This window comes from Lindgomyces ingoldianus, assembly GCF_010093535.1.
Source record: "Lindgomyces ingoldianus strain ATCC 200398 unplaced genomic scaffold BDR25scaffold_29, whole genome shotgun sequence".
NCBI classification, from domain to species: domain Eukaryota; kingdom Fungi; phylum Ascomycota; class Dothideomycetes; order Pleosporales; family Lindgomycetaceae; genus Lindgomyces; species Lindgomyces ingoldianus.
In genome coordinates, this window is record NW_022985190.1 from 660,068 (window position 1) to 675,299 (window position 15,232).

Sequence of the window (15,232 nt, forward strand, 5' to 3'; positions counted from 1 at the left end):
GTTTAACAAAGAAGAGTTCGCTAGCTAAAGAACATCGCTGTGAAGCCTAGAGTAGCAAATGTGGAGAGAAGAACTAGACGATAATGTCTAAGACCGGCGAAACCATACAACATATTGAACCCAGCGTGGAATATTATCAATGTAGATGCGGTTGGGTAACCCTCTTGCTGGAAGTAAGGAGAATATTAACATAACGCAGTCTTCTGTCCTAAATTGTACTTGTAATGTTCCACGCCGAGTGGAACGATGCTCTACTGAGATTAGAGAATACAGACTATGCCCTCCTAGCCGTCTCCTGGGGTTTAGAAACAAATCAGAAATAGGTCAATACTACTTGGTATTCAGTATGATGTCGGCAAACGGGTCATACGTCTTCGCGCTCTGGAGGCAGGCTTGTGCCGCTCAGCTTCGTTTCACTTCTCCTGTTTTCTTATTTTGGACTAAGAACTTGGCTTCTTTCAGGGTGCAACAGCTAAACCGAGAGACTACAATCGACAACACCTGGTGAACGCGTGATAGCCCCCTTCACCCCCTTCAGGAGAGATGGAGCAGACAGGGAAAGTAAAAACAGCAGAACCATCGTCCCAGAAAGCCACTAGAGCTTGTTGATAATGCAAACTGGGCGTTTCGAGGTGAGGGGCATGTCGTAGTAGACCAATGATTTGCATCACGGAAGCGGCGTAGGTCTAAGAATAACGAGTGGGTCTATGAGGCTGCTCTAACTGTTGATGTTTGTGACTGATAGATGAAAAGGCAGATCGTGATGGCCTAATGAGGTAATGCCCTTCTCAGCAGCTGCTCGAGTGTGCGTGAAAGCGAAACGTGCCTGCAGCCACCACGAGGCATAGGAACCGGGGATATCAACCTGGCAAGCTGCTCTGTGAGCTTCAATTAGCAACATTAAGCTTCTCTCAGGGGAACATCCAGCATGCCGGTTCAGAGGAGTAGAGGGCGGGCGTGGGGAGGACACTCGAAATAATATCAGGTGGAACTCAGTGGCCGGATCTGGAGAAGAAGGCCATGTGAGGCCCGCCCAGCAACCAGTCAGAGGCATTCAGCTATCAGAGTGAATATACGGGCGTTTACGCAGGTGAGATTATGTCAACGGGGTTGTGGAGAAGAAGTTGCCGGCAGTAGATTGTTAATGCTTTGGAGTCTGGCCGTGATCAGACGAAGGCCGTTATGACGCAGTCGCTCCTTCCACCTCGTTGCTAAAAATAGGAAGAACGTCCCAACCATGTGCTTCCTGCTGCTCTAGCGTGCAGCCACAACCGATCTGGCTAGACAATGCCAAACACAAACTCAGATCGAACCTCAGTGGTGTACGACGTACGACGGTCGACGGCACTCCTCTGCAGCCGAGTGATCACAGACGGGAAGACTACCGCTTCAGCGACTGCTCCGGGCCCCTGGCGTCTGGTTGAGTACACAAACCTGTATCATTTTGGCACTCTTCTTCATCCTAGCAGCAGTTTCAAGTCATTAGATCCTGTTGATGCTCTACAATGGAAGAGGATGGTGCCTCGGGCCGAAAGCAATAGCAGAAAGCGATCGACGGGTGAGAGCATCCTCAAGCACTGCTGGAAGAGGTGGAACATCCAGGCCCCGCCGGGTTGTGCAAGCAGCAGCATGCCTTGCGCATGTTGCACCCAGCCCGGTACAGACGGGCACACAAACACACGCGCAGACCGAGAGACAACAACCAGCGTCTGCGTACCCAGATGCGGTGATTGACAAGCTGTCATCTGGCTTCGATGCTCGCGGCTCTCGTCCATCCATCTTTCTGACCACCAACTACGACGCTCTGTTCAGCCAGCTCCTCCTGATGCTGCTCACAAATTTAGTGGCCTCCGTATGTTCTGCAGACGGGAAATTCCTATTTGCTAAATTGGATGTGGGAGGGCCGCCACCTGCATCCCACAGTGCGAGAAGGGCTGCTCGTCGTTACTGGCCTCGAGCCGGAGAAAGTAAGAGGGTTCCGCCGCGATGGGCAAAGGACCCTTGTTCGTCCAAGCTCCCCGAGGTGGTGAGACGTTGCAGCCGAAAATGTTCCTTAAATAGACTCGTTACGGGTTATTAGCTCGCAAAGTGGGCATAATTTGTTCACATTGTACACCAATCAGCTTTCCAGCTGTCCGGAAGGAGAGCGCGGACAATTTCTGCTGCCTTCTCGGCGCCGCTGGCGGTTCTATTATTAGTCGTCGTGCACGCCCACCTTGCCCACTGTTCCTTCGACCAACACGCACCTTTGACCAAGAGCCTCAAAAGACGTCGTCTGCGAAGGCCTCCAAAACCATATCGCGCGCTGTCGCATTATACTCATATATCGACCTTCGCCGAGCATCTCCCCACCTGCTCCCGGTATCGACTGTCTCCTGCTGGTTAACTCTACTCGTCTGAAACACGTTAACGTGTTCCTCACCTTGCCGTCGCTTTGCCCTTTGTTACCATCCTCCCTCCATCGTGCTGTCAGCCACACTCAACACCTATACCGCTCCATGTGCATTGACGTCTGATATCAACAATGGGTCGAAGGAAGATTGAAATCAAGGCTATCAAGGACGACCGGAACCGCTCTGTGTAAGCTTTCTTTACGTCTCTCGCTTGGAGGCGATTTACCATACCTTTCGTCAAACATTCGCTGACCTGCTCGTTTAGCACCTTTCTTAAGCGCAAAGGCGGTCTATTCAAGAAGGCCCACGAGCTATCCGTCCTCTGCTCTGTCGATGTCGCCGTGATTATCTTCGGTCACAACAAGAAACTCTATGAGTTCTCCTCCGGCGATATTAACGAGACTATCGGCCGCTACCAATACGTACGTACCCTAATGATATATTTTGACCCCACATACCCCACCCCATATTCACATCTCCTTGGGAACCTCGACAGGAAGGGCTTGATCTGTCGAATCTCTAACTTCAGTTGGGAAGGTGCCAAGAGGATGCAGACTTCTGTTTGAAATGAGACTAACTCATATTACAGTATGGAGGCGCGCACGAACACAAAGGTCCTGAAGACTTCATGGGGAAGAAGGATATCGACGACGAGGACGAAGAGGATGAGCCGATGGCTTCGCCTCCAAGGGATTCTCACACTCCGCCAGAGCATGCCATGATGCCTCATCATCTCCAAAACCAAGCTGCTTTTCAGCATATCAGGCATCAAACCCCTTCTGAGTCCCCTCCAATGCCAAATGGGATGCCTTACCACCACCGACATCCATCTCCACAACCCGGAAGCGTATCGCGACCAAACTCCCGCTCTCACATCCGCCGCCCTAGTTCAAATCTCGCACCGCCCCAACATCACATTTCGCAACCGCCCCCACCCCAGAACAACTATGCTTATATGCCCAACCCACCATTCTACAACCCTCAGACGACGCAAGGAATGCCGCCCAAACCACCCCAAGGCGCTCCCCAACCTCCGCAATATCAATACACACACCCTCCACCCACCCATCCCCAAGTGCAGCAGTATATGCAGCAAGAGCAGAGGAGGCAGTCTATGCCGCCTGCTTTCCAGCAACCAGAGCGGCAACAACCGCAAGGACAGACTTCAATGCCAGTCCCCTCTCCTCCACAGCCCGAGCAAAACAACTTCCAAAGCCCACCTCTACCGCAGCCCAAGCCTCTACCCTCTGCCGCCAAACATAGTATCTTTACGCCAATAGATGACAGCCGATCCATGCTTGCGGCGCATTGGGGAAGTAGCAACAATCTCGAGCCACACCGGATCGAAGCACCTCAAATGAAGACAGATGGCGGGGCCCGGGCTCAATCCATCGATGTGGCATCTATGACGCGCCCGCAAATCAATGGAAACTCCCCACCACAAGCCATCCCACAGCAGCTCCCAAACCAGCCACAGCGAACTCAGTCCACTTCATCGGTTCCAACGATTCCAACGCCATCAAGGACGAATAGTATGCAGACTGACGCAAAAAGACCGCGACTCAAAGTCCAAATTCCTAGTGAGCACTCAGATGCAGGAAGCGCCACCGCAAATTCTTCACCCAAAGATTCAGGCACCACTGGTGTTACGCCAGCGAGGACAAGCACCGATGCTTCGCATAGCTCTGGCGTTCTTCTTCCTCCTCCATCACCTAGCGCAAATTCACTGCTCAGTGCTGGCGCCGTTGGCCCACCAAATCCATTTGCTCGACCGCCACCACCAGCGAATAGTGGATCCTACGGGTCGCGGAGCGAGATGGAAACACCTCTTTCCGCGCTACCTAGCCGCTTTGTGGAGAATGGACTTCTACCTTCACCTTCCAGTTTCTATCCCGAATGGGGGTTTGGCCGGGAGAACAATATGCTCCCCAGCCCTCTCCCCTTCCAGACCCCGATTGCTCCAAACGGATCAGGTCCGTTTGATGACCGTAAGCGGAAGACATCAGATGAGGGGTCCGACGGGAGCAGTCATCAGAAAAGGATTAAGGCCTGACTAACTTAGCCATACCACGGTACATGATCAAAACAACTAGAATCTCTCAAACCCCTTGCTAGATTCAGCGTGGTTAATATAGTAATGGTCGTATAGTCTCTTTTTTCAGGCGTGTATATCTTCAAAAAGTGCGCACTTCAATTGTAGTTTTACCCATCGGACCGTGCTTTCCTCTAGTTTTCGGTATGACCATGCATGTTCCAGAGTCTCCTGTCCACTAGTCACTCGTCAACGCCTGTCAGTCTTTTTCTAGGAAACGAGGAGTTCTGGGTTTGGGCGTTTGGATACCCATGGGATTTTCGTTTCTCATGGATCCTATATGGCAACAGGTTTATGAGAGTTTTGGCGAGTTTGACCTCTTGTTTCTGCTTCGTTTTACTTCTGGCCCTGCAAGCTTTTTTTTACTTCTTCTGGTGGACGGTGGCATGTGGCTTATTTTGGTTTGTTTGCTTTGAGCAAGGTGGGGGTTTGGTGCTTTATTTAGTCTTAAAACTGTAGATATTTGAAACATCATTGATTTTGGAGTTTCGAACTATTCTTGTGTTGGCTGCGGTGACTGTCCATCCCACAGGAGTATAAGACTAGGTAGTCAGAGGTTCATCTTAAAATTTAGCAAACGGACATGGGTACCGATATCAATGAGACTGATACTAGCCGTTCACCTGGCAGTTCTCCTTAAAAGATAGATATATATGGCCAGCACGTTATCTAACATGACACGTGACCCAATCAGGTGAAGGTCGATCTGTTGTACCTCTGGCTGGAAGTGAGAAGGTCAACAGCGGGTAAATTCCTGTCCTCAATTACCCCTATGCTATACTCAGTGGTAACATGCAGTTAACCTATGTGGCACTAAAAGTTAATCCTTGCCCGGCCCTTAGAAATCGTATGTTCACCGGAAGAACGCCGCCCCCAGAAGTCGCTCCCGAAAACTATAAGCTCTACACCAAGAATATGCTACCACGATAGCATCGCGTTTGAAGCATTCCCGCCTCACCTACAGACCGCCGTGACTAGATTTCGTGTCGGAATATATACACATTTCAATATGCTCTGATGTTCAACTGGTATTGTGATAACCACATACCCTTGTCCCAGTCCAAGAACGAGCTCTCTGGCCTCCTTCCCCGTCCTATACGACTCACGCGACTTCTATTTGTCAAAATCACCCATCAGCTGGACCGCCACAACACTCCTTGCACCACGCATCTCCCTCCTGCCCAATTTCTACGCAGCACCTGCTACAAAGCAGTCTCCTGCACTTCCCAATACATGAACGTGTACAGACATAGCAAGCTCGTTCACCACAGCTTCTGCACTCGAAATAGCCCTCTAAATCGCGTTTTCGCATCGGCGCTTTGTGACAGATATGACAGGGACGAAGATCAGAATTAGTAGTATTGCTCGACGAAGCAGCTATATCGATATTGGAGGAAGATGAGGGTCCAGAAACGATGTCCATGAGATGAGACGGCGATTTGAGGAGGGAGATTTTCTTGGCGGAGTGATGGAGGCGACGGGGTTGTTTGAAGGGTCGAGCGTCTAGGCTTGAAGGCATGGAAGGAAATGGCGCAGGGACTCTAAGCACCCAGGGACTATTATCTGGTTTTGCGTGGCGCAGGGTCTGATGCTGATGTTTGGGCGAAGAGCCAACTTTGCAAGCGGCCGTGGCACTAGATTCGAGCCGTTGAAATGCTGTGTGACTGCTGTAAATCCAGGTGTCCATTGCCATACTGGAGGAGCCATCTGAAGCCCTTTCGCACTTGGCGCTCATTGTCGCCGCTGGGTCTGCCTCCATACACCGTTTCCTCTTTCCAAGGCTGAGTATGTGTCGTGGTTCCACCATGGTGCTTTTGTCGAGGAATGGAGTCGTAAAGTCTGCCGCTAATTCAGGCCGAAAGAGTTCTGAGGTGATATACATGGTGAATCTTTCGAAGGGCAGTGAAGCAAAGGTTCAGTGAATGGAGGAGTGGGAGAGAGACCGTCGGTGGCCCTGCTGCGTTCGAGTTCCGAATTTAGAAGGAGCGTGAGATAGCGAAGCAGGATACGGGAGGTGCGGTCCGGACAGGACTTCAAACTATGAAATGACAGTGCAGAGCAGCATAAACAACGTAGACTATGAGGAGAAATGAGTGGCAGCGGCGAACGAGCGGAACTACGCTATCTAAGGAGGATGGATGTGAGGAGGCGTTGTTGCTCCAAGCTCGGAATTCACTAGCGCTAGGCAGAACCTGGCAGGGGTAACCACTGCGCGATTGAATTTAGAAGCCCTCCGTAACTGGTGCACAACACACTCTCTCTGTCTCTCTCTGTCTTTATCAATGCACCCAATGCACATAGCAGATTCGGGTTCAGGTGGATCCTGAAATGCGGCACGACATTACAAATTACCTAATGTAGCTTGCGAACTACGCCACAAAGTATTTGACAGACCCAAAAAAAATTACGGTTGAGCCTGGCAGTCGGTTCCATTAGGACATTCCGAAACTCCATATGAATCTTACGTATCCTGTCAGTCCCCATTGCATGCTCGCCGCATCAGGTTGTCAAGATCCTTTCTGCTACTAAGGTCCCCAACATACCCAATGCCTTCGTTATCATGATTTTCGTAGTTCCAAATCAGAAGCCACGCCTGCAACGCCTAGCCCATAGTTGACGAGACCTCCGAGGGAATTCCTTTAAGCAAGCATTCACATAATGGTTAGCTTAAGAAATTGTTCCTCAAAACGTCGCCAAGAATCATGCCATCTAACTTGGAAATTCGTCCTCATTTAGTCCTTGCTAAATCGCCTTTTGAACCAACTCTTCCTCTTCTCTGTGTTGTTGCGCTGCAGGACACCTGACCTGGCATTCACGCTAGCTCCGGGTTGCACCTGCCCGTCGTTGAGCTTGATAGGACGGCCATTGCTGGGTGGGAGTAGGCTCGTCTTTGCAGGTACCGGAGGTGGAATGTTGGCACTGGTAGGATATTGTTGTTGGGAATATCCATTGTTCGACAGTCTGGCTCCATTTCCAAACTCTTCAAGAATAGGGCCTTGGAATTGGGGCCCACCCCCAAATCCTGAGAATCCGTACTGCTCGCCCATGTCGGGCTTTGTAACCGGGGTTGCACGCTCGATGGAGCTATTCTCGCTGCTGGGGTCGGTCGAGTAAGGGTCACTATGACTTCCATTCGACCCTCCCGTGTTCACGGTGTCTCGCGATTGTGATTGCTGATAGCTTTGGTTGGGATAGACGCCGTGCCCATTAGCGTACCGATTGTAGCCTTGGTCTGATTGCATACGGTTGTAACGGGATCGTGGAGGGCCGCCCGCAGGGCCACCCGTAGGACCATAGCCGCTCTCTGCCCAGCTCTCGCGAGCAGCAGCGGCTTGTCGGGTGCCATAATAACCAGAAACTTGGGAGAAGCGATTTTGGTCATGGCCTGATGTAAGTTGTCAAGACAGCGAACTTTGAGAACCGTACACAAGAGGGGGGGGGGGGGGGGGGGGGGGGGGGGCGCAAGCGAAGAAGCGGTGTTGAAATCAGTCATGCAAAGCAAGCCAAGAGGACCGAGGACACCACCCCAATTTCGTGATTGCATTTGGTTCAGATGCAATGACTCACCTCCATAGTAGCTGCTCCTGCGGCTTGTATACCCATTCATAACTTCTGTGGAGGACTCTGTGGCTTTCCGTCAGTACGAGCTCTGCGTGTGATATCGAGTGATGACACATACCAGGCCTCATCGTCTGTGCTCTCCGTCTGTATTCATTATCAATAGCTGCCTCGAAAGACCGGATGGTGTCGAGCGGGCGCTCCCAACGAGATCGTGTTGGGTTGGAGAGGTCGGGTTCGGCTACGACTAGTGAGCGAGACAGTCATGGCGAGGGGTGATTTGAGGGCTTACCAATGACTTGGCCATTTGTATCGGTGTGCTGGAATGAGCGCAGCGACTGCAGGGTGGGCTTCTCCAGCGCGGCGGCAACTATCAACTATCAGCGAGGAACTCTCTAGCAACGTCGCAGCGTTGCAACGGCACCAATCCACATACTTGGCTGGGCTTCGTTCATGGCAGCATTCGGGTTCGCCTTGGTCGTCGCCGTCAGATGGCTCCTTCTCTTCTCTTCGGGAGACTCGTGCAGGTGTTCTTTCCCCTTGTGACCCGACGTGTGGCTCTTGTCGCTCTTGAACGAGAAGGTCGACTTAGACCGGGTCCGTTGCTGCTGGGGCCGATCCATGGCGGACGTGGCTCTATTATCTACTGAACTACGGCGCGAATTAGAGCTGGGAACTGTGAAACAGCAGGCTGGCAGCGCTGCTAGAGCAGAGGGGGCGTAGTGCCCGCGCCGATTGCAGGAGACTTAGAGAGACGGCGTTCACGATGCGATATATGGCCCCTGCGTACGACCGGGGAACTTCCAGGAATAGCGAGATAAAGTGGGCGGCTCACAAAGGCCAGTACTAGCCGTCACGAGTTTAACGAGAGGCAGGACCGTGGTCAAGAAGGTCGGTGGTGATGAGGGACAACGAGTGGTCTGGCAGTGCAGCGAAGAGCGTGAGGCGGGTGTTAATGGAAGTGTTGAGCACCGCTGGAGGTGGTGCGTCGTCTCCCAAAAGCTGGCCGCACGCTTTCACCAGACTCGTCATCGGGCAGCGTGAATTGGCGGATTCTGGTGGCGGAAGGCCAATCGCATCGGCGTGATCTGCCGGTAGGGAAAATGCACCAGCACACGAAACACGCGCTGCGCCGGACGGTCGATGCCTTAGCGATGGACGAGGGATGAGATAGCAATTCGGATGATGGCGATTGCGCCGCTGTTGGAGGCTGGAAACGCCGACAGCCTCTGTTATATCTATGTATCTGGCCTCTCAAGCATGTGCTTCCCTTCACACAGCAGTCGTATCGTGACTGCCTTTCTGTCGCACGATGCTGCTCTTTCTGAAAACAATGGACAGTGAATGTTATGCGGAAGACCCGGGAGCGAGCCAGCCAGCTTCTTTTTTTTTTCAAAGCCGATCCAGCCACACGGCCATGCAGCAACATGCATTCGCCGTATCACTGTTCCGACTGGAAGCTCGCTTCCAGCTTTTCCAACTTCTGCGCTTGCCCATGCCAGTTCATCATCTCGCTCACCGACATCAGCTCTCAGGTCTCGAATTCGTCAAGCGCTGCTAGCTCCGCAATCTCATGCAACCTCAATACCTTTTGAGGCAAACTTGCGTATGCACTCTTCTTGGCTGTGGGTAGTGTGGTAGTGTGTGGTAGTTTGAGCTCAAGCTTGCCCCTCCCCTCCCTCGACGCCGTCAGCATGAGGGTGACCATCGACTCACGTGTTATCTTGTGGGTCATCGTCTTGTCAGCCTTGTCGAGTTGGAACAAGCGTTTGGCGCTTCCTCAGTGGGATGTTCTGGCGCCGCCATTGCACCATGTTTCAGATCTAAACGATTCCCACTGTTCCGAAGCCGAATCTTTCTCCACTTGCATCACACACATCACATCCCACTCATGCGGAACAACCCGCAAGCCACTCATCCACTGTGCGGGTATACTTCCTTAGAATTCCGCATGATGAGAGTTTCAACATCTACTAAATGATAATACCTCTTTTCCAACATCGCCCCTAGATGCATTTGCAAAACGTTGATCCAAATGACTGTCAACCCTTCTCTATGTATATACACCTAAGTCAGTCTGCCAGACATCCCATCAGCCTAGTATACCAGAGTCGCCTCGATGTCTAGCTGTGAGTAGGCATGTTCACGCTGGCCTTTGAAGCCACGGCGTCCTCGCTCCTCCAGAGACTGGTCACTGTCTTTTGTTGGGTGTAGAATTGCAGCCCTGGTTTTCCATAAAATGTGTTGGCTCCTCCGCCAGCAACCGACTTCTTGTTGCCCGTGAAAGAAAACATGGGGAGCTGATTAGTGTTAGGCAGACAACGCTCATGTTGGAGTAAAAGCCTGGCTTACTGGGACGGGAATGGGGACGTTGATGCCGACCTGGCCTGCCTCAATCTCTCGCTGGAACCGACCAGCTGTGGCACCAGACCGGGTAAAGATAGCAGTACCGTTTCCATACTCATTCTCGTTGATGAGCTCAATGGCCTCATCTATCGTCCCTACATTGAGGCAGACTAGGACAGGACCAAAAATTTCCTCCTTGTAGCACTTCATGTCGGGCTTAACATTAGCGATGATGGTCGGACCAACCTCAACATACAGTCAGCAAACAGGTTTCTCAATCCTCAAGGATTGTACATACCCAGTTACCGTTGGGGTACTTCGGAGGTTTTTGGCCCCGGCCATCGAGGAGGATGGTCGCACCCTCTTCCTCAGCGCTGGCGATCAGATCTTCGATCCTTTTCTTCGCCTGTGGGCTGATCACGGGTCCTAGGTCAGCACCCTCCTCAAATCCACCGTCCATCTTAAGAGCCTTTGCGCGTTCCGCAATCTCTGGCACCCAGTCCTTGGTCTCGCCAATCATGACAAGGGTACTCAATGCCATGCATCGTTGACCAGCCGCACCGAAAGCCGCACCAGCAATGGCATTTAAGGCGTGGTTCTTGTTGCAGTCTGGGAGGACAGCAGCATGATTCTTCGCACCCAAGTTCGCCTGGACTCGCTTGCCATTAGCTGATGCGCGGGAGTAGATATATTCACCAGCCTTGTTACTCCCTACGAAGCTCACGGCCTTGATGCGCGGCTCATCAAGGATGAAGTCGACTGTTTTCGCGGAGCCGTGGACGATGTTGACTACACCCGCAGGAAACCCAGCTTTCTCAGCGAGCTCAGCCAGGATCATGCAAGCGCCAGGATCACGCTCCGAGGGCTTGATGACGATGGTGTTGCCGACGACTGTCGCAATGGGAATTGACCACAGAGGAATCATGGCAGGGAAGTCTGGATAGGCAATTAGTAATAGTCCCCCGTCGGAGACCAATACACTCACTAAAGGGACAAATAGCAGCAACAACACCAAGAGGTTCTCGGTAACTTCTGGTCTCCATATCTTTTGCGACTTCCAGCACCTCGCCCGTCATCTGGGTCGTGATGCCGCATGCCGTCTCGGCTACTTGCAAGCCGCGCAAGACATCACCCTTTGCATCGGCAAGAGTCTTCCCTTGCTCCAATGTGATACTAGCAGCTAGCCTGTCCCAGTTCTCTCGGATCAATGCGACGTATTTGAACATAATCTGTTGCCTGTAAAGCAAGCTGGTCTCCTTCCATGGCTTGAACGCCTTCTGCGCGCTATCGACAGCGGCCAGCAGCTCCTCATTGGTACTCTGAGGCACTCGTGTAACGAGATTGTTGGTGGCAGGATCGTGGAGGTCTAGCCACGTCGTCGCTTTTGAAGGCACAAACCTGTTATCTAAGAAGTTCTGCGTGTCGACTGGAGACTCAATGGGGTCATGGCTGAGCGGATACGAGTCTGCGATGAGGGCGGCCGTGGTAGTTGTAGGCTTGAGGTGTCGAGCAGTGGCATGTAGCCGCCTCGAGGCGATCTTGTTTGTGCTGGCAGGCGACGACATTCTGGTGGAGAGAGAGGTAATGCGAGGTGTGGAAGCTTGGGTGGCCAAGTTCGCGGTGCGGAGGAGAGCTCGTCGGGCGGCCATGGTAACTACCGAAACAAGGATTCTCTTGGGTCAGTTGCAGAAGCCACGGCGCAGCGGAAAGTATTTGAAAGAGAATCAATTAATTTATCAAAACTTCGGGCCCAGGAGAACTACCTGCATCAAGCCGCAAGCCGGCTTTCGATTTCCTTTGATCCCGGAGAGGGGGCTTCTAAGGCCGCGCTTTCCCGATGAGCCGAAAGTATCTCCACATTGCTTACATAACAGTCACTGTTCCACATTGGCATCCACGCTTCACAATTGACCCTGGCAGCAAACGAGTCCTTTGGTCATTACGAGAACCGTAAATTCATTCTTGAAGAGAGCTATGGTACACTGTCATGGCGCCGTACACCCTCGAGAAAAATATTTGGTTATACCTGGAATCCAAAGATATGGGTGCTCCTCCGTGCTAAGATTCCATGGGAGCCCTTTTCGACCGACTTCTACCGATCTATCACTATTTCATCGCCCTCTCTGCACTACATTTACGAAGCAGTGGAGCGTGTAGTGCGCTTGTTGACCTCTGACTGTGCCTTCTCGGCGCCGCTGGAGACAGCCTCCGCTGCCTTGTCCTTCGCGTCGACAGCAGCATCCTTTGATTTCTTTGCTGCATCTTTGACCTGCTCCTTGGAAGGAGCAGCACCACCGCTAATGAGAGTGGAGACAACAATAGCAATGAGTGTGACAGCGAGGACTCCAATACCCCCAGCAACCTCAGGGACGAATTTGATGGCCTCGACTGGATCCCTCCTGGCAATAGTCAAGAACAAATTGACTTTCTCCTTAATGTAGAGGACTGGGTCGTCCTTGAAGACGAGATCCGAAGGCGACTTCGGAGGTTCAACTGGCTTTGGAGCAGTGGCTTCCTCTTCAGCCTTTTCCGCAACGATCTTAAGATCAAATGTATCTGCCTTGAGCTTTTCGGCATCCTCAATGGAGTGACCAATGTAGATGTTGTCAAAGAGGATGTCGTTTTGCATGGTCCAGATCTCGAATCCAATCTATGGTATGTGAGTACAAATCTTCCTTACTAGGTAAGAGTCACTTACGGCACCCATGGGCTCAAACTTGGCCGGGGTCTTGTCCTCAAAATAGTCAGGGTTCTTGATCTTCCTTGGTGCCCAGGTGCCTTTGTATGCCGGGTTGTCGATATACTCTGCGGTCCACTTGCCCTTGTACTCAGGGTTCTTCTTCATCGGTGGTTCCCACTTGCCGCAGCCAGAGGCCTCGTCACACTTAGGGTTTGGCACTGTTGGGGGAACCCAGTCGCCATCCTCCTCGTCGTCCCAATCCTCAGGCTTCTCGGCCTCTGGGTCAGGGATCGTGGTAGGTTCGTCGTCGAGCCAGTCCTCCGGCTTCTTGGCCTCCTCATCGACAATCTCGAACGGAGCATCCTCGTCCCAATCCTCGGGTTTCTTGGCTTCTGGGTCGGGGATACGGGCCTCGTCGACCCAGTCCTCGGGCTTCTTGTCCTTGGGGTCGTCAATCTCTTTCTCAGGGTTGACGGATGGGCTGAAGTCCTCAAGCAGAGTGCCATTGCGAATGGACTCGCCGTCGATCTTGATCTCGAAAGAGTTGTCTGGCTTCACAATCAAGGTGTAGAGAGATGTCGTCTTGACGATACGCGCCATTGGAGGGTTCTTGAGGTGCTTCTCCTCGTACTCGCCTGTCTTGGGGTTCTTGTGGCGAAAAATAAAGTGGACCTGAGATAAATTAGCATTCTTGGAGATTGATCCCATTGTGATAGCCCCACCTTGTTAGTAGCACCACATTTGTCAGGACCAAACATGATGATGTACGGAGACGCGTTTGAAAACTCCTCGGCATGAAGAGCCTTGTTGTCCTGGAGGAGCTTCATATAAGCACCGCCGCACTCCAAGCCATCTGGTAGGGGTTAATATGGCTCGCGATGGCTCCATGCATTGACTTACTTTGAAGCTTGACTTCATACTGCACCACCAAAGTCTTACCCTTGTTGTTGATGACTTTGGGGAATTTGGCCGAGATGGCGTGGTGGGCCGCTTTATCCTTGATCACCAGACCCTTGTCCCCCTCCATCCCCTTGAAGACGGAAGGCTCCTCAACAGACCAAGTGCCGACGTATGCCCATTCTTCCTCAGTGGACTTATCGTCCTTCTTCGCATGTGAAGCTTTCCACCTTGATTCCCAATCATCGGTGAATTGCTCGAGGAAAGGCGCTTTCAGCGTGGTGGGCTGCCGAGATCAACGTTAGAATTCTGTTTGCCGGGCCTCCTGGCGGGGAGAGAGTTTGCTTACGGTGAAGGTTGGCTTCACAACTGATGACGATGTAGAGGACTCGACAGCAGACGAGACGGACGAGGAGGCGTCCTCGAGGTCGTCTGCAGCGTCGGCACGAACCACGGCAGCAGCAAGGAGCGCTGTAGCTCCGAAAGCGAAACGCATCGTGGGTGGAGCTGCCTGCTGTCTTGCTTGGAGATCAGAGGACTTTGTTGAGATGGTGGGAAAGCAAAGGAGAGGGTGTTGAGGAGACGGGGTGGGCAATTGGAGGATTTAAACACAATCGGGCAAGCTCCAAGGTGAAATTGGACACCTTTCAGAAAACCAGCCGAAGCCAAGCAGCGAATCAGAACCTGGGCCGTGCCCCCGCATTCACCTCAGCCTCGAGCACGGCACATGAGCCTGCGATGCCTCTAGAAACGGACACTTGTCACTTCTGACCCTAGGCATTTGATGCACTGACGTTCTTCTTCGCTCATTCACTCCATTGCACCAGTTCTCTTTCACAGGATAGTTCTCGAAAATGGGTGATTGTGGGAGTTCGAGCCCCCAACGCTTCCTTCCTCTCAAGACATACGCCCATGAAGTGGACAATGGATCACAGGCTGAATTGGTTTCTTGTGTCAGTTATTTCTCAAGTTTCGGAAGTCTGTCTCGGCGTGTAGCCACTCGTGGTGCATGAAAGTCAAAACCACACGTGCTTTGAATATCCTGATTAAGGACACCATCCCTTGCCAGGTTGATACTCCTTTACAAGGATTGTTATTCCTTAGCTTCCATATACCCATATTAGCTTTCTTAAGCAGCTACAATGATTTTCGAAGCGAAGCTTTGAGATGCATATTGGACATCAGGACTTCTAGGACTTCAAGGCCCTCACAAAGTTAAGTAGGCTTTAGATAGCAGATTCTAATTCTCTTTGCTTGATTCAAACT

At 52.0% G+C, this 15,232-nt stretch overlaps 7 protein-coding genes across 7 annotated transcripts; 2 read left to right on the forward strand and 5 right to left on the reverse strand.

The window, feature by feature from the left end:
* Positions 1-627: 627 nt before the first annotated feature.
* Positions 628-1,130, reverse strand: BDR25DRAFT_63605 (uncharacterized protein). Its single transcript, XM_033698851.1, has 2 exons — positions 933-1,130; positions 628-878 (listed from the first exon to the last, which is right to left on the reverse strand). Exons 1-2 carry the CDS (start codon positions 1,052-1,054, stop codon positions 719-721), a joined length of 282 nt encoding a protein of 93 aa, XP_033544394.1. The 5' UTR covers positions 1,055-1,130; the 3' UTR covers positions 628-718.
* Positions 1,131-2,434: 1,304 nt separating this feature from the next.
* Positions 2,435-4,544, forward strand: BDR25DRAFT_63611 (uncharacterized protein). The gene is made up of 3 exons (XM_033698852.1): positions 2,435-2,580; positions 2,659-2,815; positions 2,983-4,544. Exons 1-3 carry the CDS (start codon positions 2,525-2,527, stop codon positions 4,444-4,446), a joined length of 1,677 nt encoding a protein of 558 aa, XP_033544395.1. The 5' UTR covers positions 2,435-2,524; the 3' UTR covers positions 4,447-4,544.
* Positions 4,545-4,981, forward strand: BDR25DRAFT_63612 (uncharacterized protein). The gene has a single exon (XM_033698853.1). The coding sequence runs from the start codon at positions 4,642-4,644 to the stop codon at positions 4,942-4,944; it is 303 nt and encodes a 100-aa protein (XP_033544396.1). The 5' UTR covers positions 4,545-4,641; the 3' UTR covers positions 4,945-4,981.
* A 241-nt stretch (positions 4,982-5,222) lies between these two features.
* BDR25DRAFT_335947 (uncharacterized protein) lies at positions 5,223-6,630 on the reverse strand. The gene has a single exon (XM_033693064.1). The coding sequence runs from the start codon at positions 6,365-6,367 to the stop codon at positions 5,612-5,614; it is 756 nt and encodes a 251-aa protein (XP_033544397.1). The 5' UTR covers positions 6,368-6,630; the 3' UTR covers positions 5,223-5,611.
* Positions 6,631-6,808: 178 nt separating this feature from the next.
* Positions 6,809-8,830, reverse strand: BDR25DRAFT_63632 (uncharacterized protein). Its single transcript, XM_033698854.1, has 5 exons — positions 8,480-8,830; positions 8,336-8,413; positions 8,165-8,284; positions 8,053-8,109; positions 6,809-7,870 (listed from the first exon to the last, which is right to left on the reverse strand). Exons 1-5 carry the CDS (start codon positions 8,664-8,666, stop codon positions 7,218-7,220), a joined length of 1,095 nt encoding a protein of 364 aa, XP_033544398.1. The 5' UTR covers positions 8,667-8,830; the 3' UTR covers positions 6,809-7,217.
* Positions 8,831-10,166: 1,336 nt separating this feature from the next.
* BDR25DRAFT_327392 (methylmalonate-semialdehyde dehydrogenase) lies at positions 10,167-11,954 on the reverse strand (the record flags this gene model as incomplete). Its single annotated transcript, XM_033692330.1, has 4 exons — positions 10,167-10,343; positions 10,396-10,635; positions 10,688-11,325; positions 11,375-11,954. The coding sequence occupies 4 exons, from the start codon at positions 11,952-11,954 to the stop codon at positions 10,167-10,169; spliced, it is 1,635 nt and encodes a 544-aa protein (XP_033544399.1).
* Positions 11,955-12,320: 366 nt separating this feature from the next.
* On the reverse strand, positions 12,321-14,576 carry BDR25DRAFT_305576 (calreticulin precursor). Its single transcript, XM_033690435.1, has 5 exons — positions 14,316-14,576; positions 13,970-14,252; positions 13,792-13,922; positions 13,088-13,741; positions 12,321-13,039 (listed from the first exon to the last, which is right to left on the reverse strand). Exons 1-5 carry the CDS (start codon positions 14,460-14,462, stop codon positions 12,524-12,526), a joined length of 1,731 nt encoding a protein of 576 aa, XP_033544400.1. The 5' UTR covers positions 14,463-14,576; the 3' UTR covers positions 12,321-12,523.
* Positions 14,577-15,232: the final 656 nt, after the last annotated feature.

Coding starts and splice junctions, on each gene's coding strand:
- BDR25DRAFT_63605 (XM_033698851.1), bottom strand. CDS start 1,054: ATGCCTCTGACTGGTTGCTGGGCGGGCCTCACATGGCCTTCTTCTCCA. Junction 879..932: donor CCCTCTACTCCTCTGAACCG/GCATGCTGGATG, acceptor TGAAGCTCACAG/AGCAGCTTGCCAGGTTGATA.
- BDR25DRAFT_63611 (XM_033698852.1), top strand. CDS start 2,525: ATGGGTCGAAGGAAGATTGAAATCAAGGCTATCAAGGACGACCGGAAC. Junction 2,581..2,658: donor GACGACCGGAACCGCTCTGT/GTAAGCTTTCTT, acceptor CTGCTCGTTTAG/CACCTTTCTTAAGCGCAAAG. Junction 2,816..2,982: donor CTATCGGCCGCTACCAATAC/GTACGTACCCTA, acceptor CTCATATTACAG/TATGGAGGCGCGCACGAACA.
- BDR25DRAFT_63612 (XM_033698853.1), top strand. CDS start 4,642: ATGTTCCAGAGTCTCCTGTCCACTAGTCACTCGTCAACGCCTGTCAGT.
- BDR25DRAFT_335947 (XM_033693064.1), bottom strand. CDS start 6,367: ATGTATATCACCTCAGAACTCTTTCGGCCTGAATTAGCGGCAGACTTT.
- BDR25DRAFT_63632 (XM_033698854.1), bottom strand. CDS start 8,666: ATGGATCGGCCCCAGCAGCAACGGACCCGGTCTAAGTCGACCTTCTCG. Junction 8,110..8,164: donor AGCACAGACGATGAGGCCTG/GTATGTGTCATC, acceptor GGAAAGCCACAG/AGTCCTCCACAGAAGTTATG. Junction 7,871..8,052: donor CAGGAGCAGCTACTATGGAG/GTGAGTCATTGC, acceptor AACTTACATCAG/GCCATGACCAAAATCGCTTC.
- BDR25DRAFT_305576 (XM_033690435.1), bottom strand. CDS start 14,462: ATGCGTTTCGCTTTCGGAGCTACAGCGCTCCTTGCTGCTGCCGTGGTT. Junction 14,253..14,315: donor TTGTGAAGCCAACCTTCACC/GTAAGCAAACTC, acceptor TGATCTCGGCAG/CCCACCACGCTGAAAGCGCC. Junction 13,742..13,791: donor AATGTGGTGCTACTAACAAG/GTGGGGCTATCA, acceptor AATTTATCTCAG/GTCCACTTTATTTTTCGCCA.